We start from the raw sequence: 27,162 nt of genomic DNA on the forward strand, positions 1-27,162 counted from the left end.
TATGTCTCTTCCAATGCAATTTAGATGTGTCTCCTTTCCGTTCTTCCATACACCATAGTTAGATCCATCAATTTTTGGACTGTCCTTCTTGAAATTTTTTGCTGTTATAGGATTTCCTCAAGCTGTCAGACTTCTGCAAAAAGAGGACTTGGCTCTAATACCATTTGTTAGGGACTGGAAGGGAAATTGGTTCACCCCCCCTCTTAGTTGCCTTTCTCATTCCTAACAAATCCAAATTGAAGCCTAACCCTAAAATATATTGAACCAAATTTAAAACCATGACACTAAACAAAACTGAATTGTAGACCTAAACAAAATTTAACCCTGACTCTAAAATATGTTGAACTCTATCACTATACAAAATAACATCCTAAGTTTAATCACATTTAAACTTTGAAATAAATTAAGTGCTAACTCTCAACCAAATTTAATGCTAAACCAAAAAAAACACTACCACAATACTAAATTGAACCTTAGCACTTACAAATAACAAAATTTTAACGCTAACACTAAACCAAACTACTTCTAACAAAATATTATGCAAAACTAAATACTCACTTCAAGCATAATTGGCCACCAAATCAAACGGAATTCTAAAACTCAACCCAATTTAAGACTACGGAAAACCTAAAAAAAATACAAAATCAAATTGAACCTTAACCTAACCTATAACCAAATTTAAAACTATAACACTAAACCTAAAATAAGTCAAATTAAATTCAACCTTAAATGTAACATAAATGAAATTGAACCCTGACATTAACATTCAACCAAATTGAACACTATAGGTAAAGCAATGTGAACCCAAACCATAAACCAAACTAAATCTAAATCATAAAGAAAATCAAACCCTAACACTTAAAAAAATAAAATTGAACCCTAACCTTAAACAAAACCAAATTATAACACTAAACCAAATTAAACCATTAACCTAAACCTATTTGAATGTCGAACCACATTGAATTGTAACCCTACACAAAGTTGAAGCATAACCCTAATCTTGTAATAAATCGAACACTACACCTCATGGTTCACTAAACCATATTCAACCTTGACCCTAACCCTCCATTTAACCCTAATCAAATCAAATTGAGCACCCCCAAAAAAACTAATTTATGCCTTAATCTTATACCAAATCAATCCTATCCCTAATAAAAACTATATTGAGTAATTTAACACTAAATCAAATGGAACCCTAAAAGTAAAGCTAAGACAAATTCAATCATAATCTAGATTCTAACATAATCCTAAACCAAATTGACCCTAAACCATAAATTAAATTTGTAGAGGAAGGGATTTGTCACGTCCAAGATGATGAATATTACAGGATAAATCAATCCAGCGCTATGCCACTCAAATTGATGCTAAAGATGAGCGGGGGGGGGTAAAACTGAAAAGATAAGCTAGTAGAGAATAGACGAGACTCCTTGATGACTCTATTGAGTCTTTGTCCTTAGGATGAGTGCACAGAGATAGAACACCAACACGGATTGCTATCCTCTAGTACGAACAATTTACAGAAACTATACGGGGGTAGCAGATACAATTATAATGTTAAATAAATATGGAAAAAAAACAATATAACCTAATAAAACAAAATGAGAAATATTAGAATGACTTAAGAAGAGGAAAAAGAAGGAAGTCCATAACTGGTACATGATTGAATCCTCTCGTTAAATGATATGCTTCTTATGATTATAAACCTCCACACAAGCAAGAAGGAAAAAGTTGGGGGTTGTATTTTGGAGTCCACCTTAGTCAGACCTTTGTTTTGATATTTCCGCCTCCACCGACAACCCAAATAGATAGATAGATCAAAAGACAAATAAATAGAATAATAAAATAATTAAATAGATAGGACATGTGATAAATCCCATGATACTGAAAGATGAGATAGAAAGAATGGCAGAAAGGTATTACCAAAGGGGATTGAGAAATCTAAGAGAGTTTCAAAATACTTTTGTAAGAGCTTGAGAGTGTTGTAGGAAACTAGAGACTATTGCAGAAAGCGAGAGAAAGGAAGAGAAAGCTATGAGAACCTAGAGAACCAAAGAGATTGTATCCAAAATCTAGAGAGATTGAAATAAGAGAAAGATGAATTTAAAAAGAGAGAAGAGGATGGAAAGAAGAGGGCTAATGAGCTATTTGAAAGATTTGGGACTGTGTTCACTGACCAAGATAGGTGATAAGTGGAAAGGTGTGCTCAGAATAGACATTTCAATGTTGAGATTTCATAGGATGAATGTGTATCGTGTGGGCGTTCACGTTACACGCTAGTGTCCAAATGAATCACAATCAAAAGTGACAAGTGGCAAGAGAAACACACAACTAACATGAAACATAAGTTGAAGGATAGCTACTGAAAGGTGCATTGAGAAGCATAAGAGGTAAAAAGCTTATGTAATGAATGAAATGAGCCTACTCAATTTCTAGGGGAATGGACACTAAAGTGCTCAAAAAAAATGTAGGTCAAATTACAAAGAGATATGCAGTTTTCGACACTACAAAATTAAACCCTAATCATAAATAAATTTTAACCTTATCACTGAACCTAATTAAATATTAAACCAAACTAAACACTAATCTTGAACCAAAACACAAACTAAATTAATCAATGTAACACTAAATCAAATGTAACCCTAAAACTAAACCTAAGACAAATTCAATCCTAAACCAAATTCAAACACAACCGTAAACTAAATTGACCCTAAACCCTAACCATAAATACATTTTTAACTTTACATCTGAACCTAACTAAATATTAAACCAAACTAAACAATAATCTTAAACCATATCAATTGAACTTTAACACTAAACCAAATTGAATAATTACTATAAACATAATTAGAACCTAACCTCAAACCAAACTACAGCATAATCTAAACTTTAAATGGAATTGAATTCTAACCCTTAATTAAATTAAATCTTTAACCAAGTTGAGCTTTAACCCTAAGAAAAAGTAAATTAAACTCTAGAACTAAACCATATTAAACTCAAATCGTAAACCAAATTGAACTTTAGCCATTTATCAAATTGAATTCTTACCTTATCTTGAATAAAATATAATCCTCACCCTAATCCTAATTGAATATTAAACTATATTAAACCCTAAACCAAAACCTAAACAACTACAAGAAATGTAAGACTAAAATAAATTCAACCTTTTCGTGAACCTCAAAATAACTAAATAATCAATAAGACATAAATTTTGAACTTATTAAATAATAATTGATAGATAATTATTTTATTATTTATATGTTGCAACTTCCAACTACAAATACTACTAGTGCATACACACACATGTGTATAAACATCCATACATACATACATACATACATACATACATACATACATACATAATGTATACGGTGAAAAGTGATGATGATAAACTATTATAAAACCATAAATATTCAACCACAAACAATCTAGGTCCTAGAATGAAAAATTCACCAATAGCAATAGAAGTACCTAAGATCATACAAATCAACAAAATAAAGCAATCTGACCATTCACATGTCAAGTAGGGTTTCAATTTCCATTGTCTCCTATCACCATTGATCTTGTTTGATTTATTTTCTCTCAAATTTTATGTGTGCATAAGATCTCAGTAAAGAATGGATTGTGGTTAATAGCTTAATCATAATAAGTTTTGATTACATAAGATTGATTAGACACACTGATTAGGGTTGAAAAGGAAGAGGACATCCTCTTATATAGATAACACAGTAAGAAATGGAGGGATGAGATTAAAAGGTCTAAAGGTAAATGGTCAGTTAGGATTAAAGGGTAGGTAGAGGAAATACCTAAATAATAAAGGGGGTAGGTGTAAAGTTAAATGGTCAGTTAGGATTAAAGGGTAGGTAGAGGAAATAGTTAAATAATAAACGGGGTAGGTAAGAGAAGAATTAAGAGATGAATAAATGAAGACTTATTTAATTAATAGAATAAGTGGGATCAATTAAATAAATAAAATTTGTCAATGATTTACCAAAATTTTAGTGTTGAGGATGTCAACTTGACGATAGCAATAAATTTAGCAATACTTCATGTGTTCTCAAAGATTTGATTTGGTAACAATAAAAGTGTCGATGTTTTGGTTTCAGAAATGTGCCCAGCCATATTTAAAGCAATACAAAATTTTTCAGTTGGTATCTTTTGTGTCACTCTATAATCATACTTCTTTTTGGTGCAGTAATTCTTGGATTGCTTTTTATTTTTACTCACAAAAAAATAAATAGAAATAAAAAAAGAAACAAACAGAGAACGGGTACATTTTTGTACTGCAACAAAATAGTCCAACTACCTAAACTAAAATAGAAAGAGTAGAAGGGAGAACAAACAAATACCCTTGGAGAACAAACAAATACAGAATTCAATGATTTCGATAATGAGTAGTAAAAATTCATATAGGTTAAAACTTTAGCTTTTTGATCCATACATTTTATGTGTAACAATAATTTAATTTTCAAAATCCATGTATAGATGATGACAGCACTGCAATAACCATATAAAGTAATTAATACCATATCTGAGTAGTGCTTATGACCATATCAGCCCCAAGGAAATCAATTTTATTTATGCAGTAGGGCATTTACAATTTCTTATTTTTCTATATTGCAGAAATCTCATCTAGCTGTTGGGGCCTCACTGCAACATCCTTCATCGCAATTCCATTTTTCTATATTGCAGAAATTTCATCTAGCTCTTTGGCTGCCTCAATATGGGCAGCCAAAATGGTCTCAATATCAGGTAATTACCAATACCAACTACTTACTGAGATGCGTTTGATAATGTAGATCATGGATAAGTATCTCCACATCAAAAGCTATATGTAGTACTGACCAATTGGTCTCAAAGGTCTGTAGTAAGATACTATTGATTGCATATACCTAAAAGAATAAGTGATACCAGCCATCCATAGCAGCGAAAAGCTTAAACAAACATATCAAATTTTTTATTAGTGTTCATAAATTTTAAAACCAGAGTAGAGAGAGCCCTAATGCATCAATAATTTACTCAACACATAGCTATATTTTTTTAAATCATCCTCAAGGTATGCAGTGATAAGTGTAAATGTTTTGGGTTTATCTTGTCACTCTTTACCCCTCATATGACTAGTTTTCAAATAGACATACACTTTTCTTTCACTTTTCACTTGAAAACAAACCACGTGCCTTGACTGTACTGCCACATTTTTCATTAAATGTAGAGCAGGACTCACGTACCATGCTCTCACTCCAACTTTTTTTTTTTCGCATGCAAATGGCTATAGAGTCTACGTGCCTTGTCTATGTTGGGAAATTCTTGCATAATACGAAGATAGGAGTTACAGACCAAATGAAATCAATCAAAGTGCACAAAGCTTTTCTTGTCTTTTAACAGGTTGCGATTTTCATATCATTACCAAAAATTCAAAGGGACAATGTTTGTTTATTTAACAAAACACAATCCGTTTTAGTAATTTTATCTACAATATTTTAATTTTATTAATATTTCTTCATACTTACTTACCCAAGCCATAGCATACTTAGGGCCCATAAATAAAGGTAAACCTCCATATCTGAAGCCGATAATAGTAAATTGAATTGTATCCATATACAAGTTTATTTTAGCTAGAGTACCATTTATATCTAATATGTGACAGTGTGACACTGTCAAAGAAATACAAATACATATAATTTTCAGTGGTGTAGACATGTATTCTAGGCAACAACACATTGGAAACAGTTGTAAGATCCACTTGTAGGCTACCACAATATTTTTTTTAAATATAGATTATAAATTTAATCAGCCAAGTATCTTCTTATATCAGGATTGGAAATGTTGAGTTTAATATTCTTCCAATGATCATAGTGGCAACAACTCATTGACACAATATACTCATATACTTACAATTGAATTATTAGCCTTCCATGTTCAGGGTCATCCATTGACCCCAATGTTAGCCTTGAAGGTTCTCTCCTAATTAACTAGCCTACATATCCACTTGGGGAAAGTCAAAAGCTTTGTAGTTCACAATCAAAGGGAGTTGATTCTCTCCTCTTGATGAGATCTTGATATCTCTAAACCAGACAATTATGTTATTATTCTTACTTAGTGTTGTTATAATTAAGAGATACACATTTCCATCAATTGTTGGTTGCATATTCCAAAGTGTCCAAACATTAGTGTTCGATGTACACATATACACAAGGGCCATAACACAACTCCTACACTCAGAGACTGTCTCAATCATATATACACAAGGATATATCTCATACAAGTGACAAGTGCCCAAGATGGCTAGTTCCAACATACATCACATACATTGTGAGTGGTTCATACACACATCACAAGTACCCAAGATGGCTAGTTCCAACATACATCGCATACATGGTGAGTGGTTCATACATACATCACATAACAATAGCGATTGCCTCATACATGCATTATAATGATGCCAGTGGCTGTCTCTTTTACATACTTGCCAAGATGTTAAGGATTGACTCATTTAAAAGCATCACAAATAGTAGCAACTAAGGATAGGGTCCCACAGGAGGGGCTTGGGCTCTATTTTTGTGGAAGAGGTGGTCCCATGAAGAATTTTTTTCGTGCATTATTTGGAATTTTTTCCTAAAAAATAGCAGCCCCTACTTTTTAGGAATGCAAATTTGAGTGGGTGAAGAAGGGGTGGGGCTATAAATTACCCCACCAGCTTAGTGATGCTATTGCCATTTGTCAAAAATCAAATCTAAATCTAAATTTAATTTCTATTAAAAAATAGTTTTGGAGGGAAATGAATAAGAAAATGAATTATTTTTATTTGTTTTTATTATGCACATCCTATAAAAGATATTCATGAGACTGCCAAGCTCCTTAAATTTAGGAGCTTGAGCTCAACTACATTACAAAATTCATGGAACGACCAACTTAAAAAATTCATGCATCACAAGATAGTAGTGACTCTCTCATTTACATACATCACAAGATAATAGTGATTGATTCATCCTCAATGGATGGCTATCTCCTATCCTCAATGGCTAACTATCTCATGTCCATAGTGATAGTGCATCCCAATTGCTAGCTATCTCCTTCCTCAATGGCTAACTATCTCCTGTCCATAGTGATAGTGCATCCCAGATAGAAAAGGAATGTTGATGCACTACACAGTTTGCAAGGTTAATCTGATCTTCTTTGCCCAAAAACCAGTCACTCAAACATCCAACATGCTAATATATCTTTTCTACGAGAAAATCCACACCAACATCAAGCGTGGCAATATATTTTCACTAAAAAAAGCTCGTTTGGTTTGAGATGGAGGAGCTACGCCAACAGCCAAAAGAAGCAAACAAGCAGCCACGTTGACATTTATCTCGTAGAAATTTTTCTAGACTCAAAACCTCACACTTAAACTGATTCCACACTAAAAGCATATCAACTAAAAATGATACAATAGCGTAACACATACATTTTCCCCACAAACCCTAGATAGAGCTAATAAAATAACGATGCCATTTTGGTGGTTGTTTACTGCACATTGCTACACTATACAAACCTAATAAAATGAAGGTACATTAACTACTGTTGTCTAGTGTTGCAAGTTTGGTGATTTCCTCATCTTATTAGTGTTAAAGTTAAAGTTAATAGTTACATTAAATATTTTTCAGAATTAATTGCACTGGAAATAATGGAGAACATAGTGGTATGTTATTTTTTCTAGAAAGAGTCCATATTTCTTTTAAAAAAATTGTTTGTTTATCCTTCGAGTAAAATCGTGTATTTTTCCTTGTGTTGTTGTCAGCAGTTATTGAATTCTATAATTGGTTGATTGTTTTGATATTTAGCATGTAATTGTCTTTATGTTGAAGGTTTTATTGGAATGATTTTTTGAGTTTCTATTAAAAGAAATATACACAATTATATATAGATATAGTTGTATATATACTTTTAGTTATGTTAAGATTGTTTTAATGTAATTTAATAATTTATTAATTAAATATCTAATATTTAATTATCTCCTCCAATCATTTAAATATCTAATATCTAATGGTTATTCTCCTATCCTATAGACTCAAATATTAAATAATTTCTTAAATTATTTAATCCATCATATCCAACTCACCTTCCATATCCACTTCATCTTCCCTTTTCCAACTCATCCATCATGTGGCTAAGGAAATTAATATTTCTTAAATATTAATTCATCATTTGTCTCCAACTTCCAAATTTAATGAATATGGTGTACATACACATATTTCATAACCATTTCCTATATTCTCTCCAACACCCCCTACATCTTAGGAAGGACTTGAGTCTACTTGTCCTATCATTCCTTAATTCTTTTCCAACCATCCCTAGATTCCCTCAGTCAGCAACCCAGTCAAGGTGAGATGATTGACACTTGTCTTCTCCTTCCCCCTTTCTGTCAACCTTCACCTTTTCTCATAGCCATCCAAATCTGTAGATCTGATCATGCCCTTTGATCTGAGCCACATCATCTCATCCTCTCAAGGTCTATAAAATCAAGACCTTTAGTTGAGAGAGAGTTAGACTTCAATTGCATTTTCAAGCAAATCATTTGTAAAACTTATGCATCCTTGAGTTTTAATCTTGAAGAAAAATATCAATTATCATTTAGCATAATCAATTTTGCATGATCGTGTAGTATTGCATATCATAGCATCAGTTAACTACTAGTTATCAGTTCATTCTTCAAATGCCATCTTGGAAGCTATTAGTGCATTTTCTGAGAGCACACCATCTACAACTAGGAACAGTGGAGTTAAGACACAATGAGACATAAACCATGAAGGTAATATTAGTATTTTTATTTCATATGTATTTCATGTAGTTTCATTGGTTGAGTTTGGATTTCCTGTAGCATTTCCATTTGTATTTTGTGAAACTAACTTGTTGCAGGTAACATTCTGAGGATGAAATTCAAGTCGACACAATTTCTTTCCAAGAAAGAAAGCTCCACTAGAAGTGCTCTTCCTGTCATCAGTATCTCCTGCCCAATCTGAATCTGTATATGCACATAAAGTGAAGTTATCATCTCTAGAATACCATAAGAAATATTATGTTGTACCTTGCAAATACCAGAATATCCTCTTTACTACAAATTCATGAGTTTCTTTAAGATTAATTTGATATCTTGAAATAATACTTACTACATTTATAATATGATCATTAGTCACAGTTGAATTTTTTGATTGTACCAGTATAACTGTCTCAATGTCCTATGTCAGTTGAGGCATTGTCGGTTCCCTGACATATGATATAGATTGATTTCTTTATTGCTCATCCACTTTCACATTAGTGTTGTTTAACATTTTTTGCAATCTTTTGTTATAACATCGATATGCTCTGATTAGAATACCCAAGAAATATTCCTTCATCACATCTAGGATAAAACTTCCTAGTTGAATCATCTCTTTTGATATAAAATTTACTTCCAAAAATTATGAAATACTTAATAGCAAGTGTATGTCCAAACCATAATTATTAAGAGGTATTACCGGTTTCAGCTTTGATATGAACTCTGTTAAATGTGTAGACTGTTGTACTCACAGCTTTTCTCCAGTAGATGTGAGGAAATTTGGCTTTCATCATCATGGTTCTTGTTGCATCCAAAATGGTTTGTTCTTCCTTTCCACTACTCCATTCTGCTAAGGATTCCTAGGTGTAGATAATTGTCTCCTAATTCCATTTGTCTCACAATAACTATTAAATTCATGAGAAGTGTACTCACCACCTTGATATGATCTTAGACATTTGATTTTCAGTCCAGTTTTAGTTTCTACCTTTTCTTTAAAGATCTTGAATTTCTCAAAAGCTTCCGACTTCTCCTTGAGAAAATTCACCCACACCATTCTAGAATAATCATCAATTATTAGCATGAAGTACCTATCACCTTGAAATATTCTTGTCCTTGTTGGACCACATAAGTTAGTGTGAATTAAATCAAGAACATCATTAGATTTATCATGTATTCTCTTAAAAGAAGTTCTAACTTGCTTTCCCAATTGACATTCCTTACATATCGGATTATGAGGCTTCATAATCTTAGGTATATCTCTAACTACCTTGGTTGAACTGATCTTGATAATGCAATCAAAATTAACATGACACAACCTATTATGCCATAGCCAACTCTCATCAATATGAGAAATAAAACATGTCTTATTACCAGTGTTCAAGTGAAAGATATTATGTCTAGTTTGAGTACCAGTAGCAATATCTAAAGTAGTCTTGTTAATGATTTTGCATTTTCTGTCCTTGAATTGAAGTTAGAATCCCTTGTCCACCAATTGACCAACACTCAAAATATTATTCTTTAAACCTTCTACATAATAGACATTATCAGTATTATGCTTACCATCCACAGAAATGGTACCTCTACCTTTGATCATACATGCTTTGTCATCTCCAAATCTTACTTGACCACCATTGTATTCATGCAGGGACAAATTTTCTTTTATCTCCAGTCATATGATGTGAGCATCCACTATCAATTACCCATTCATCTTTACCTTCAATTTTTTCAACTAGGGCCTTTTCTTCATTTTTGATACCTGGTACCAGTTCATCTTCCTTTAGGGCATAGAACATCCATTCATTTCCATTGCCCGATCCACTAGAAGAGTCTTCTATCAGTTCATCCACAGAGTCATCAGTTACTCCTTCATCATCCACTATGTAGTATTGTTTGTTTCTCTTGAATCTATATCTATTCTTATTATGCTTGAATTATTTCTTAACTCTTTCTTCAAATCGTGCATTCCTTTCAGGACATCTAGATGAAAAATGACCAATATTATTACATGCAAAACATTTAAAAGGTGCTTTTCCTTCATACTTACTTCCTCTTGGTCCTTAAGGTATCTTCTAGCAAATAAGGCTTCAAGTTGCTCAAATTCTTCATCCTCTTTCCTCATATCTTCCAGTTCTTTTGCATATAGGGATTTCGTATCACTCTTACTAGTAGATGATGATGATGCATGAAATGCAGGTTCAAATTTTGCAGCCCCAGAAGGTTCAAATTCTTCAAGCTTAAAAGAAGATAATTTCCCAATCAGAATGTCTCTTTTAACTGAAGTGTTTGCCATTGTTCTCAATTCATTAATTATAGTTGTCTTCATATTGTAAGCCAGTGGAAGGGCTCTTAAGACTTTGGAAACTATTTCATCTTCACTCAGTGATCCTCCACAACATTGCATTTCTATGACAATCTCATTTACTGTTTCCATAAATGTAGCAATTCTTTCATTGTCATCCATCTTCAAGTTCTCATATCTCACCCGGTAACCATCAAGTTTAGCAATTTTGATAGTAGGGTCTCCTTAATTTAGAGTTTGCAATTTATCCCATATAACATTTGTAGATGATTTATCAGTCAATCCCATGATCTACTGATCAATAAGAGAACACAAAAGGGCTTCTCTAGCTCTGCAATCATCCTCAATATTTTTATCCAAGTATGCAGGAGCAAGAATGCCAGATGTCTGATCATCAGGTGTCTATCCTTTCTCAGTGATATCCCAAATATCCTTGTCAAGACATCCAAGATGAGTCTCCATTCAGATTTTCCATATCCCATAATTTGTTCCATCAAGCTTAGGGATCTCTCTTTTAAAAATAGTTGTTGGAGGATTAGTTGCCATAGGATCTACCTCAAGCAATTAAGCTTCTGCAAAAGAGGACCAAAACTCTAATACCAATTGTTAGGATAACCGGTGCAAAAATGAGAGGTGGGGATGAATCAGTTGTCAACAGACTATATCAATTAATCCACTTTACAACCTTAAACCAGAGCACATAAACATTAGATATTGAAATAATAGAAACAGATACTAGTAAACAATAAAACTTAACAATAAAACATATAGTCAAAAAAATGCAACCATACCACATAACACCATGATTTGTATGTGGAAAACCTGGTAAAGGGAAAAACCATGGTGGGAAGCCTACCCACAGTCAGATGGTACTTATGCAGAAAGTATGTGATAAAATGAGGGGCCTGCACATGCAAGAAGGCACACTACCTAGAGCGTACTACTCACTACAAAAGAGTCTCACTGACTACAAAGAGGTTAAAACCTCTTCAAGATAACTGCACAACAATCCTGTAGAATGAACTACCAGAGATAGCATCTACCATGCCTGATTATAGTCTCGGTTATGCTCAATAATGGAGACCTTTGACCTCTTACATTAACCAAAATCGATCTTCAATGATCGACTTGATCCTCTACCTGAATGATATTACATTATTCGCACATTACATTCCCATGCCTAGTTCCTTACCATAAGATGATCTACAATGAGATCTTATATAGATTTGTACAAACCCTAAGGCCTAAACCAATTAGGTCAGCCACCTAAAAGATATTACAATAAGATCATTACATACAATCATATTACAATGATGTGTCATGTCGGCTTTAGATGAAAACAATATTAACCAATCCATAAATCATCCCAGTAACATGTAGAGAACATGTTAACATGATATTGGTTCATAACCTAGATAGGCATTGGACCTATTCTGGGTCCACCACACCAAACCGATGTCTTCAACAGGTTGAAGCACAATCAAGGATCACGTTTTGCATCATGAATTCCATCTAGAAGATGCACCAACACCACTTATGCATCGTTTGAAAGATTCTCAATAAAGGCTCTGCCGGTAAAACCTTAAACCTATGCTGGTATGGGCTTACTAGAGTGTATAAAAGCATCCAATCACCAAGTCAATACCAACTGACCAAAATATGTTTTAGAAGCATGTAACATAGAACCAAACATATTTCATTGACCCAAACATGTCGGGAGTGTCCAACTGATAGTCCCTTTTGTCGGTAACACTAGATCTTTTATTAGTAGCCAAAACCTATTTGCCGGTAACCAACCATAACATCTAGTGTTGGTAACCAACCATAACAGCTAGTGTTGACATCAATGACAAAACATCAATGCAACACATAATCAATCCTTCCATATTGCCAACAGTATCTAGCTACATAAGGAATATGAGTGAGATGCAACACAAATAAGAGAGGTATCTATAGAGTATATTAGTGAAGTTGGTGTGGGATCAAACAATATATGTGGTTGGGCATTGATAGAGGTTGATTTAGGCTAAAATGGGGATGAAGAGTTATGAGGATAGGTACAGATTAAAGAAACAAAGTTTGGTTTAGGATGAAGATAAGAGTTTGAGAGTGAGATTAGAAACAAAAGTATGTAAGAATAAGTTGGGTAGAGGGGCCAATATAAGGCCATAGTTTACACTAACGTATTTATAGATATAACAATATTGAAAATGATTGCAATCTATGTAGTAGAGAGCCTTTTCATTTTCATTTTGTGTTTTGTGTTTGTCTCTTGAAGTTTTAAAGGAGTGAGATGCTTCTTGCATCAATTGGTATCAAAGCCAGGTTCATGAGTTTGTAGAGTCTACATTAGGACCTCCAAGGGAAGTTGAAGTGGTAGGTTTCTCTAAGAGGCTCACGAGAATTATTTTAGTTGCATGAGGAACCATGAACAATTGAGAGCTATGAAGCAGAAGCCATGAAAGAGGGTTGGAAGTGTGAAGTTGTTGTAAGCAATTCAAGAGGATCATTGGAAGTGTGTAAAATCTTCAACAATTGAGAGCTTGAATCAATGAAGAAACTTGAATATAAGTGAAAGATTTCAATAGATAACAAGAAAATGAGTTTTAAAAAGAGAACAAGGTGGGTCCTGAGAAGGCTTGTGATGATTTCATGTTTGAACAATATTTGGAAGAGAGCTATGTGATGTGGAAAATCTTATAAAAGAAGAATAGTTGAAGCCGACAGGAGAAAGACATTAGAGAAGCCCACAAAAATGGAAAAAAAAAAAAGAAAAGAGAGGAAAACATGGCCATTGTGGACTATTAGCTGGTGAATGCAAATAAGACATGTAATGAAGGTGAAAGTACCTCAATAGTTGAGGTAATAGAAGATGAAGAAGTTGAGAAGGTAGAGGTTGTAACAGAAGTTGATCAAGAACTTGATGAAGACGGTGCATTGCTTGACGAAAGAGATTGTTTTGAGTGAAGAAAATGAGAAAGAAGATGTAATAGAGCTACAGAGAGAAGTTGTAGTGGTAGCGAGCAATGCTGAAGAAGGTGTTGTAGAAATAGATGTTCAAGTTGCAATTTCCCTACTAGACGTATATGCAAAATGTAGAAAATGTTCGACTGAATGCTTCAAGTAAATGTTGTCTCACGAACTACCATGATTGCAAGATACATATAGAATGGATTTGTCAAATAGCCTTAAACACTTCCAAGCAAATGAAATACACTAACATTAAGCCAAACTCCACAACTTTTGGTAGCAATCCTCATTATCTAAGAATACACTGTAGATATCCATCAAAAGAAAAACGCTTTAAAGACTTTCATTATGCGAAGATTAGAAGGTCTTTAGTGTTTGACTAATTCCACTCCTACAATCAAGAATTAATTAATGAAAATAAATCAAAACTAAATTGGAAATACAAAAGAAGAGGAAAGAACTGAAATAAATGTAGTAGAGAGAGACAAATAACTTTCTCCTTAAAAAAAATACAAATTAAAAATAGGTTGGTCGATTATGCCAAGATTTGGATTTTTCAGATGATGGGTTAGAGAGTGCTGAGTCGGAATTTTCAGAGGCACGCTAGAAATATTAAAGATAATTATTGAAGAAGATTGAAGGGACGTAACGGGTCGCAAGAAGATGGAAAGCCCAATCTGGGTATTTTATTTATAACTTTTGCTGCAGCCTTTGGATGGAAAATAAAAACGCCTCTTTGATGCAGCTAGAGGATAAAAAGATAAGAAGTTGAAAGAAAAAACAGAAAGGATTCGATCAATTAATATCGATTGGAAGCAGCCAAGTGGAATACGAATCAAAGAGACAATAGCAGACTATAAAATGCGATAGGAAAAATAAAGAAGGGTAATGATCCCAAGAGGAGGTGTGTATGTGGCTGCGGAGGATTGATTACTGAGCTACAAGATGAAAAAAAATAGGTATCGATAGAGCATGTCATCCAAGCTGGTGTTGGATCGAACAATGTGTGTGGCTGCGCATTGAGAGAGGGAGATTCGGCTTGAGATAGATATGATGAGTTCTAAGGACAGGTGCAGATGGAAGAACCATTGTTTGGTTCATGGTTGAAGAGCAGAGTTGGAGAGTGCTCGATTAGAAAGAAAAGTGTGTGAGAATAAGTTGAGTAGAGAGTCCAATAAAAGGCCACAATTGAAAATAATGTATATGCATATCCGAGGATATTTAAATTTGGTGTAATTTGTATGTTGAAGTTTAGAGGCAAGAGGGAGGCACCTCTAGAATCAATGTTTAATCTTGATGAAGTTTTATAAATGACCACTTCTTGGACTTAGAATGATGTGGGTAACATTAAGTAGTTGTCTTATTCACTAAACTAGTTAATGTTGTAAAACAAATATCTTTATTAGCCTTGACAAATTTATTTGCATGAATAATATTTATGGTGATTCAATTTACGTATAATTTAAATACAAAATTCTAGACACATATTACAATAAAAAATTATACTAATAAAACTTGTGACTTAAGATACACTTGATCAATTAATTATATTTGCCATTACAATTTTGTTGTATTTATCCATCAAACTCATTCTTTATTTCCTCAAACATGATCTATACTATTGTGAATATTTGGAAAATTAATAAAACCTCTTCAAAATAAAAAATATTAAAAAGTTATGTTTACTTGAAACAAAATTTGTTCTTATGCCGAAAAGAGTAAAAGAGATTATTTAAATTCTTCACCCAACCACCACAATATTAAAGTAAAGGAAATGAATTATGCCTATTTGAGAGATGATGTATAACAAAAGATGTGAAATGAAAGTAGGGTATTCAATTTTGTGAATAAAATATTTAACACAAGAAGAGGTTGAATATTGTCTATTTTACCTTAAAATTTATTTTATGCCTCTAAGGAATTGATCATTTTCCAACTTGATTGAACAACAAAGCTGATCTCGTGCTTTTTATCCTTATCACTCTATTTAACTTGTCTTTTTTTTAAAGCATCACATAAGTTTGATAATATTAATTTATTAATGGAAGAAACTCTATCTAGGAATTTCTTAAATATGAACACACATGAAAAATGTGGTTTTTTGTTTTTCAAGTATTTTGTATTGTCTATCCAACCATCAAAACATACATTTGATTTCACAAATATTCTCATTATTAGTTTTATTTCCATATTATTTCAAGGTCAAATATATAATTTAACATCCAGATATAATTTGTTTACAATCTCTAATAATGATACGACATTAGGACTTTATAATGTTTAAAATATTAATATATCTTAAGTAGTCTTTTGTTATAGAACTATCACGAGCTCCATCAATAATTAAATCATAATTTCAAGTCTTTTAGTTTATTTCAAATTTTTTAAAAATATATTTTTTAATTTTTATATACTTGACATGTGAATTTTGTTCCCTTTTTAAATCAATTTAAAGCATATGGATTATATAAAATATTGTTAGTAAGATATATTTTTTATTATAAATTTTAGATAGCTTGTAAGCAATCAAGTTGATGAGATAAGTCATGATACTATTGATGTGTAATTAAAGACTATGAAAATTAATAAATTATAACATCTCTGATCATTTTTTCTTAACAAGATGTTTATAAATAGTAAATACATCATTATTAGATATAATAGTTTTTTAATAGAGATATAAATGTTCAAAAATTGTATTGGAGAAAAATATTCATCTAATGATAATTTATATATATTAGATGTGATCATTTATCTTAAATATGAGCTTCTACTATATCTTTTTTTTTTTTGATAAGTAATAGGCCAAGGGTCGGAAATTTTTATTGATTTAAGTATTTTACATCTCAATTCAGTGTGGAACTAGTAGGAAAGAACCAAGGCAAGAAAACCTCCAATCTAGCCCAAGGAAGATTAACTTCCTAGAAAAAGTACATAATCTTATGTTGGTATTTCGACCTTACATTGCTTGGCCATATTGCCATTGAAATATAAACGTGAAAATTATACAAATGTTGTGGATTTTATGAAAGTTTTGAAAGATTTTTATTTTCTCTCAGATATAGATCCTAGGATGAGGCTTGAAAGATACTATCATTCCCTCCTGGTATCCTTTCCCTGCAAAACAGACTAGCCAACCCAAAGTCTACAAACATCTTGAATTACCATGTCAGCATATGTTAGTTTGAAATCAAGCAAGACATTGAAATGGACTACCATATTATAGCGGATGTCATGATGATAATCAGAAAATGCTCCAGTCAATTCAGATAATTCCAAAGATTTATCCCAAGAATAGGAGAATTATATAATTTTAGCTATGATTCATAGACAAAGTTTCATTCGGTCACAAAAAGATTTGTATTGATCCTCGTGGAAGGAAGAAATCATTAGTCTAGCATCACTACATATTGTCCATCGATTTTCATCAATTTTATGTTCGCACCCTTTTTTTTATGGAATCATGAGCTTCGGTGGCTTAACTTTATCTTCCCTCGAAATGTCATGTTTCATCGATGTCTCCTTATTTTTGATGAAACTACCCTCATCATTAAGGAGCTTTGAGGATTCATCGATCTCTACGCTTTCACCGAAATTCTCTACCTCACATGTTTATGTCGATGTAATCCTCCATTGGCTCATTGAGACCCCATTTTCGGTGGGAATCTTTTCATCGTTGTTTTTTGCAACCGTTTTATCGACCAGGTCATTGATGAAATTTTTTATGTCGATGAAAGAAAAATATCCTCCTTCGACTTTTCTATTTTTGATGGAACTGTGCTCGTCGGCCAATAACTTTTGCACCTCTATGACACCTTCCTTTTCTCAAAAATTCTTATTGATGAGAAAGCTATCTTTGGTCATCATCTTTTGTGACTCTTAGATACGCTCTCTTCCTCGAAATAGCTTCGTTGATAAAATATCCACTGTAGTTTCATTGAAACTATTTATTTCATCGGTGGGACCACTCTGTAATTATTTTGGTAGTATAAACAAAAACATAGGCTATTGATCCAAGTTTCATTCGGTCACAGAAGATTTGTATTGATCCTCGTGGCAGAAAGTAATCATTCATCTAGCAGCACTACATATCGTCCATTGATGTTCATCAATTTTATGGCTGCACCCTTTTTCGATGGAATCATGAACTTTGGTGGCTTAACTTTATCTTCCCTCAAAATGTCATGTTTCATCAATGTCTCCTTACTTTCGATGACATTACCACCATCATATTCCTATAAAAGATATTCATGAGACCGCCAGCCTCCTTAAACTTAGAAGCGTAAGCTGGACTACATTACAAAACTCATGAAACCACCAACTTAAAAAATTTTCTAAAATTCTCAGCAAAGCCCACTCTCTACTTTTTAGGAAGCCCCTCCATAGAACCCCTGCCTAACTCATATATGTGCATCACAAGGGAGTAGTGACTGGCTCATTTACATGCATCACAAGATAATAGTGATAGTGCATCCCAATTGCTAGCTATTTCCTTCCTCAATGCCTAACTATCTCCTGTCCATAGTGATAGTGAATCCCAGATAGAAAAGGAATGTCAGCGCACTACACAGTTTGTAAGGTTAATCTGATCTTCTTCGCCCAAAAACCAGTCACTCAAACATCCAACGTGCTAATATACCTTTGCTGTGAGAAAAGCCACACCACCATCAAACGTGGCAATATATTTTCACTAAAAAAACCTCGTCTGGTTTGAGCTGGAGGAGCTACTCCAACAGCCAAAAGAAGCAAACAAGCAGCCAGGTTGACATTTATCTTGCAGAAATTTTTCTCGACTCAAAAGCTCACACTTAAACGGAGTCCACACTAAAAGCATATCAACTAAAAATGATACAATAGCATAACACATACATTTTCCCCACAAACCCTAGATAGAGCCTATAAAATAACGATGCCATTTTGGTGGTGGTTTACTCCACATTGCTAACCCAGACAAACCTGATAAAATGAAGGATCATCCCTATGTGTGGTACATTAACTACTGCTGTCAGGTGTTGCAAGTCTGGTGATTTCCTGCATCTTATTAGTGTCAAAGTTAGTAGTTACATTAAATATTTTTCAGAATTAATTGCACTGGAAATAATGGAGAACTTAGTGGTATGTTATTTTTTCTGGAAACAGGCCGTATTTCTTTTTAAAAAATTGTTTGCTTTTCCTTCTAATAAAATCGTGTATTTTTCCTTGGATTGTTGTCAGCAGTTATTGAATTTTGTAATTGGTTGATTGTTTTGATATTTAGCATGTAATTGTCTTTATGTTGAAGGTTTTACTGAATGAGTTTCTATTAAAAGAAATATATATAATTATATTTATATATATATATATATATATATATATTTGTATATATAATTTTAGTTATGTTAAGATTGTTTTCATATAATTTAATAATACAAAAATTTGATAATATAATAATTAAAATAATATAACAATAATAATATAATATTAACAATAATAATTTTTAAGTTATTATAATATGAAACATTATTTATATTAGTTAAATAAGGATTATTTTCATTTAATTTAATATATTAAGATAATATTACAATATATTTTATTATTTCTAATTTCATTTCATTTCTCAAAATCAAATTACAAAACATATAATTTAAACTTACAATGTATATAATTCAAAGTTACTAGCATACTTAAATTTTGAAAAATATACCTAAAAAATGTGGAGAGATATCAATTTTGAAGTATCTATTTGTTTGAGCTTTTTTTAATAAAAATAAATATTTTTTCCAAAGCTAGAAACAATAGTATATATTTTTTAATATAAGATCAAAGGCTCAAAAAAGTACATTTGTAAGAGTGACTTAGAAAATTGATAAAAGAGAAATTACATATTTTATATATTGGAATCTATAAGAAAACATAATAAAGCATTATTGGTGAGAAGACACAAACAAAATAATACTTTAATGGATACAAAAGAAAATTATCAAAAGATAAATATTAAAAATCTCTTTAAAAATACAAATGCAATAGTGGGTGGCTATCATAAATTAAAATGCAATTAAGGAGACAAAAATTTTAACATCACCAACATGAGTGACAAACCAAACAACACCCATAGAAAAACAGGTCACAAATAAATATTCATCTCCAACCTCACTCAAAGTAGAAGCGAAAATAAGATACAAATTTAATTTAATTTTTTATTTATTTTCAACTATAAAATTATCTACAGTGAAACCAAAAAAATTTGAACTGAAATTGAATTGAATCTAAGACCAATACTACAACAAATATAAACTCGCTACATTAATGACCTCAAAAAATATAAACTCTTATTTTAACTCTTTTGCACAAAACTCAACTTCTATCTTTCACGCCAAAAACTATAATTATATTATGAATACTTTATTTAAAGACTAAGAATGCATACTCTTTCTCAAATATACATAATTTAAATATACAAACAAATTTTTATTTCCTAGCAGGTTTGAATTAAATTACAATTGATGCAGATAATGTTAAAAACAAATCTAAGGATATGATCATGAACAAAACCATGCATGGAAATATGAAAGTATAAATGGTATGGAAGACTATGGGCTGGCCGCCGCAAGGAATGACAATTGTAGAACTTGCACAAAATTTGAATTATTCCTTTGTGAATAGAATTAGTACCCTTGCAGACTGACTTAATTGCTTGTATTTTGCAAAATTCATAATCTGTTTAATCTGACGTGTTATCTTTGGCAGAGTCAGTATTACTGGTTGAACTTATAGGCAGTGTGGATAGAGAAATCGTTGGCATGATATAAGTATTTTAATATGCATCAAGTTCATGGATTACGTATGAGTATGTTTTAACTAAATATTCCTCACGTAGGTTGTTCTGATTGGTTTATATCAAACCTTCCATGAACTCATGTTTTCACCTGTTAAAAGTGAGAATACGTACCCACATTATTGATCTGAATGAAACATTTTTGCAGAATGGAGCCCTTAGGACTCAACGTTGCATTGCCCAGCACGCTTAATTTAGATTTAAATTGTCAATCTGGTGGGTAAACACTAAATAATTGTAACTTAGATGTATTATAGGGGAGCCAAGTAACGAAAATAATTCCTAGCATGAAATACGTCAAATGGTTTTAGCAAAATGGATTGTAATTTTTTTAAAGGCAATATTGAGATTGAGAGTGAAGGAAAATAAGAGTTAGGTCATGAATTTTTTAAATCATATTGTGGATTTCATGGCACAATGCATAATACATTACTACGCAGTAACATTTGAAGATGGATAGGGAAACATTTGAATAAGGGCTAGTGTCAAAACACCTCTACTAAAATAACCCATTGAAAAAAATGGTATTTGGAGCGAAAGGAGAAGTTGGATCAACTTTGTATAAGCTTTGTGATTACAATGATTTTTCCACCCATTGAAATGGATAGTGCATGTCACGTAAAGCAACCTTGATTTGGAAGTTTATGCAAAGTAAACCATAAGGTATGGAGGCAAGAATTAATCTACAACACAGACAAACATTAGTAGTTCCGTGGATGTGCTTGTGAACTGTATCTAGATACACCCCAAATGTAATTATGAGATATATGGAACAACAAAAATTGTATAAGCTGCATCAAATAAAAATGGAAAAGAATAAAAAGTCATTCACAAATCACAAAGGCAAAACATTAAAATATTTCTTCTCACATATAACACATATCCTTGAAGTCATTCATAAATCACAAAGGCCAAACATTAAAATCTCTCTTCTCACATATAACACATTAGAATCTCTCTTCTCACATATAACACTGATTCTTGAGCTCGTATTTGTAGGGTATTTGGTTTATACAATTTAGTCAAGAGTATCATCATGGAAATAAATTTAAAAAAAAACAAGAGATGAATGCATGTTGATAATGGAAGAATATTGAAGCAGCAAGTTTTAAATCACACACTAAGCAACATATTAAGTCTAGAAAATATCAGTCAATTATAAGTATTTAGCACTATTAAACTTAAAATTCAAAACATAATATGTATGATTTAAGCTGTTCCTGTTAAACAGGTTCTTGCAGCAGCAGAAATCATCGCGCTTTCTATTGCCCGACTGCAGATCACATTTTCCAAACAAACCTAAAGAAGCAACAAATATTAATAGATTCCAATCCAAAGGTTATGAATTTCTCAGTATCTTGATTTCTTATTCTTTCGGATGGAGATAGCTTGAGTGGAGCAGAGGGGGTTGTTGCCTTCTAATCAAGATTTATTCAGAAGCTGTTCATATAGACACTTGTCATGTCCTTTTTTACCAAAATTTAAATAGAAACTTTGAAGCTCGGCATGGATATCATTTCTCCGATTACAAATTGCTTAGGTTCAATATTTTTACTGTCATTGTAGAAAGCTTCTGGACCCGCAAATTACATTGACAATTTCATTTTCTATTTTACATTCATAGAGTTTAACCAAGTACTCACCACTATAAGAATAAAAGTAGAGAATAGATAATAGAAAGAGGCCTTTTCTAGTAATAAAATTTTGTGGTTTCATTCAAGTCAGTAAAAATTGTCCTCACGATATATACCAAATACATATAAATATAAATAATGATAATAAAGATTTTTTAAAAGAAAAATGAAAAATATATAAATAAAAATTATTATTTAAAGTAATGTTAAAATTAATTTTTCTCAAAAGCTTTCAAATACATCGGTTTTAATAAAAATATCACAACAGAACGGTAACTATTAAATTCTTAGAAATAGACATCTGAAGTCTACTTTGACACAATCATATGGTTTAAATGATTTTAAGAACATACTAAATTTCTATGGTGGTAATAGATACGATATTCATTTCCAAAAAATTTTTGGGTACGTCAAGAGAAATCCACCTCTCAGAGGAAGGTGCTCCAGGTTTATACATACGAAGGATACCAAAACTTCCGCAAAAGAAAATTCGATCACACCACACTGTGGCACGAGAACTGAAAGAAAGGTTTCCAGGGATTGGGTCCAATTCTCTCCATATCCTTCCTTGCCAATCATATTGCATTATTCCTTTGATTCCATACGCAATTAGTCTTCCAAACGCATAGAGAACCTTACAGCATAGACTAGGCAAAGACATATCAAACATCATTGTCCATTTTCTTGTTCTGGGATCAAATCTTTGACATCCAAGATTTCGTAAACTCATGACATAAAACATTCCTTCAATAAAAACACCCCTACAGCTGTACATTCCATAGTACATCTTAAGAAGAATCTCCCACCTGTCTTCATCTACTTTATAAACTGCTGCTTCACGCATTCCAAGAGAAAGACCAGACCTGGCTAATCCTCCTGCAATGTAAATGGATCCATCAGGTGAGGCACAACATGCAAACCCTAGGCCGCTAGGTGTGGGGATGGGAAATTCAGCACCATACTTCCATGTATTAGATAATAAATCATATATAATTAATATTGGATTAATATCACGTTCCGCGCCCAGTAGAACAATCTTATGATTCACATTTATGATATAGGAAACTTCAGGAAGTCTGTGAAAACGAGGAAGCCTTTTATATGATTGATCGACAGGATCGTATATAGATATCCTTATAGAATTGTGTCTAGATGTCCGATTGGGCTTCTCCAGAAAACATATATATTTCTTAGTCAGTCCAAACTTAATTCTGTCTTTATAAAAATGGAAGCTTTCCATCATTCTTCTGGCAGGTTTCAATAACCTCTTAATATTTGATTGAGATTTGTATGGCACTCTTAGTAAGATGTCCCGAAATATCTGTTAAGGAAGTTCCTGCAAAAAATCCATTATCAACTTTTTCTTCTTAAATAAGATATGGAGCTCAAGACTCTTTCACATAAAGCCAGAGTGTGCAAAATGTCAAAGAATTGTATTGAATTATTTTAGTAGCATTACTACCATATAGTTATAAACGATCATCCAGATTCAATGGCCACGCCCTTATGGAATGCCTTTAGAATTAATAGTATACCATGTTAGTGAAAACGCCTTATATAGTTACATAATTAATTATAACTCAGCTGCCATGGTCTTATAATTATATATAATTAAATATATAACCCAATTACATTATTTGATTTTTTAATATGTTCATTAATCGAAACTCAAACCAAGATTCTCAAACACAAAATTATTGATTTTTGAATAGTTTTAACATTCACAAATAAAACTTCAAATGTGAGGAAAGGTACAACTTATGTAAACTTGGAGTTATAATTAGAGTCCTTGTTAGAATTATGGCTAGAACAAGGGTTCAACTAAATATTAAAGATTAAAGATTAGATTTATAATTAAAGTCATTGTTATTGTTAAAATTAGAGTTAGGTATAGGATGAGAGTTCAATTAGGGTTAGAATTAGAATTCATTATGGATTATGGTTATCACTACAATTAGACTTAGACTTAGAACTAGCTTATATATATATATATATATATATATATATAATAAGTTCAATAATTTATATTAAATGAATTATTTAAATTTTTAAAGAATTAATTATTTTATAATTTGAATATTTTAAATAACTAATGCTTGCCATTTTTCATTTTGTTTTACCATTAGAGTTTAATTTTGTTAAGGTTTATATTTTAATAATATTTTTAATGGAATGGGTTACAATTCCATTTTTTTTTTTTTGAGTGTTTAGTTAGGTTTGATGTTAAATTAGATTAAGGTTTAACATTCAATTTCATTTACTCTTCAACTTTCTTTAAAATTAGCATTCAATTTTGTATAGTATTAGGGTTAAAGTTTTTTTTTTTTAGGGTGAAGGTTGAGTTTATTTTTGTGTTGGTGTTTATTTTGGTGTAGTCTACAATTAATTATATTTCCATTTAATTTTGTATAGGGTTAGTTTTAAGGTGAGGGTCAATTAGGTTGAGGTTTAGGGCTAGACCCGAGTAGGATTTATTTTGGTTTATGAGATTCAATTATTTAGTTAAGGTTTATTTTGGTTTAGTGTTAGGTTTATAGTTCAATTTAATTACCATTGAAATCGTTTAAGTGTTAGAGTTATGGTTGAGTTTGGTTCAAGATTTGGGTTTAATTTAATTTAGGATTAGGGTTCAATATGGTTTATGGCTAAGGTTTATATTTTTATTATTTTTTTAGTGGTAGGTGTATATTTCAAAGTTGTTTGATGTAGAATGTGGTTTAGGCATAGAGTTCAATGTTGTTTATAGTGAGGGCGATGGTTAATTTTATTTTGGTTTTAATTAGGTTTACTTTAAGAATTGTAGTTCATTTATGACTATTGTTTAATTTATGTTATTCCTTTAATTCGTTTATTCTCTATTTAGGTTAAGATTTCTAATTCAATATGATCTATTGATCAATTTTGTTTAAAAATACCAATGAGTTTCATATACTCTTAGGGTTAAAATTTATTTTTGATTAAGATAAATGGGTTTTATAGGGACCCAAACTCCAAATTCAACAAAATATTAAACATAGTAAGTAGAGTCTAACGAGATACAAAAACAGGGGATTCACCCCATTAAAAAAAGCCACCAAAAATAGACCTAAACATGACACACCAACCAAAAAATGCAAAGAAAGAGATTTCATAAGCTCAACATTCTTCTAGATAGCTTTATTATTAATCTCCTGGAGTTCCTCCATAATGAACCTCGACTTACCAGTTACCTGATGTTTTCTCCTATTCCTAGTACATGGTCCTGTGGACTGTTGCACCTCCTAGTTCATCTTAGTCAAGTTGAAATATGAGGATCTCTCGGCTCTGGTCATCTGCTCCTTCTGCATGGAAATTTTTGCATTGTCTTTTGAGACCCTCAACATTTCTATGAATGGCTTCCTTGCTAACCTCCACCAAAACCTTTAGTTTACTTTTCAATTTCTGAATATCTTTCTCTAGCCTATCTATTTTTGCCTCTTGTTCACTCTTAATGATCTTAAAATCTTTCATAATTTTTTGGGATAACTTAAGGAGTTCGTCAGTTTTAGCTAGAGCTGGAATTTCAATGAAAGTGGTAATAAGATCTTTAATCCCTAGTTTTAGAATATTAATTTCCCCAAAAAACAATTGGAAACACTTTTCATGATCCATCAGGGACTTCTCCAGGAGCTTATCAACATCCAGTCTGTAGGGTTAGGCTTATATGTTCCTTAACCCAAACTCAAACCAAGATTCTCATACACAAAATTATTAATTTTTGAATAGTTTTAACACTCACAAATAAAGCTCAAAATGAGAGAAAAGGTACAACTTATGTAAAATTGGAGTTATAACTAGAGTCATACTTAGAATAATGGTTGGAACAAGGGTTCAACTAAATATTAAAGATTAAAGATTAGGTTTAAAATTAAAGTCATGGTTATTGTTAAAATTAGAGTTAAGCATAGTAACAAAATTTATCTCTGTTCTTAAATCTGTATCTCTGATATTCAGGGTTAGGCTTATATGTTCTTTTAGCTTCTTCTCTCAATCTTGCATGTCTATGAGGACATCTAGATGCCATATGACCAACTTTATTGCAATTAAAACATTTAAATGGTGCTTTACCTTCATACTTACTTCCAACTAGACCTTTAGGCATTTTCCTTGCAAATAGTGCTTCAACCTTTTTCAGTTCTTCATTTTCCTTCCTAATATCTTCATGTTCTTTTCCATAAAGTGCTTTCTGATTAGATTTGTCAGATGATGATGATGATGCTCCAGATGATGATGCTTTGAAGGCTAAATTTGTCTTAATTGTAGCAATAGGACCAAATTCCTCAAGCTCAAATATTGAAAGTTTTCCAACCGGGGCATCTCTAGATATTGATGTATTAGGCATTATTCTCAACTCATTAATAGAAATGTCTTTCATTTTGAATGCAAATGGAAAATCTCTTCAAACTTAAGAAACAATTTCTTCTTTCCTTAACAAACCTCCACAACATTGTATACCTAAAAAAATTTCATTAATTCTTTCCATAAAAGTAGAAATTCTTTCATCTTCTTCCATTTTCAAATTTTCATACCTGACTCGGAAACATTCCAAGTTTTCAATTTTGATAGTGGCATCTCCTTCATTCAATGTCTCCAATTTATCCTAAATATCTTTAGCAGTAGATCAGTCTGA

General features: G+C 32.0%; 1 protein-coding gene across 1 annotated transcript; it reads right to left on the minus strand.

Moving 5' to 3' along the window:
• Positions 1-22,866: 22,866 nt before the first annotated feature.
• On the minus strand, positions 22,867-23,757 carry LOC131856434 (F-box/kelch-repeat protein At1g26930-like). The gene has a single exon (XM_059208228.1). It carries the CDS (start codon positions 23,755-23,757, stop codon positions 22,867-22,869), a length of 891 nt encoding a protein of 296 aa, XP_059064211.1.
• Between the last annotated feature and the right edge of the window lie 3,405 nt (positions 23,758-27,162).

This window comes from Cryptomeria japonica, chromosome 7 (genome assembly GCF_030272615.1).
Source record: "Cryptomeria japonica chromosome 7, Sugi_1.0, whole genome shotgun sequence".
NCBI classification, from domain to species: domain Eukaryota; kingdom Viridiplantae; phylum Streptophyta; class Pinopsida; order Cupressales; family Cupressaceae; genus Cryptomeria; species Cryptomeria japonica.

What these genes read in the sequence shown, in the direction of transcription:
- LOC131856434 (XM_059208228.1), bottom strand. Translation starts at nt 23,757, where the DNA reads ATGATGGAAAGCTTCCATTTTTATAAAGACAGAATTAAGTTTGGACTG.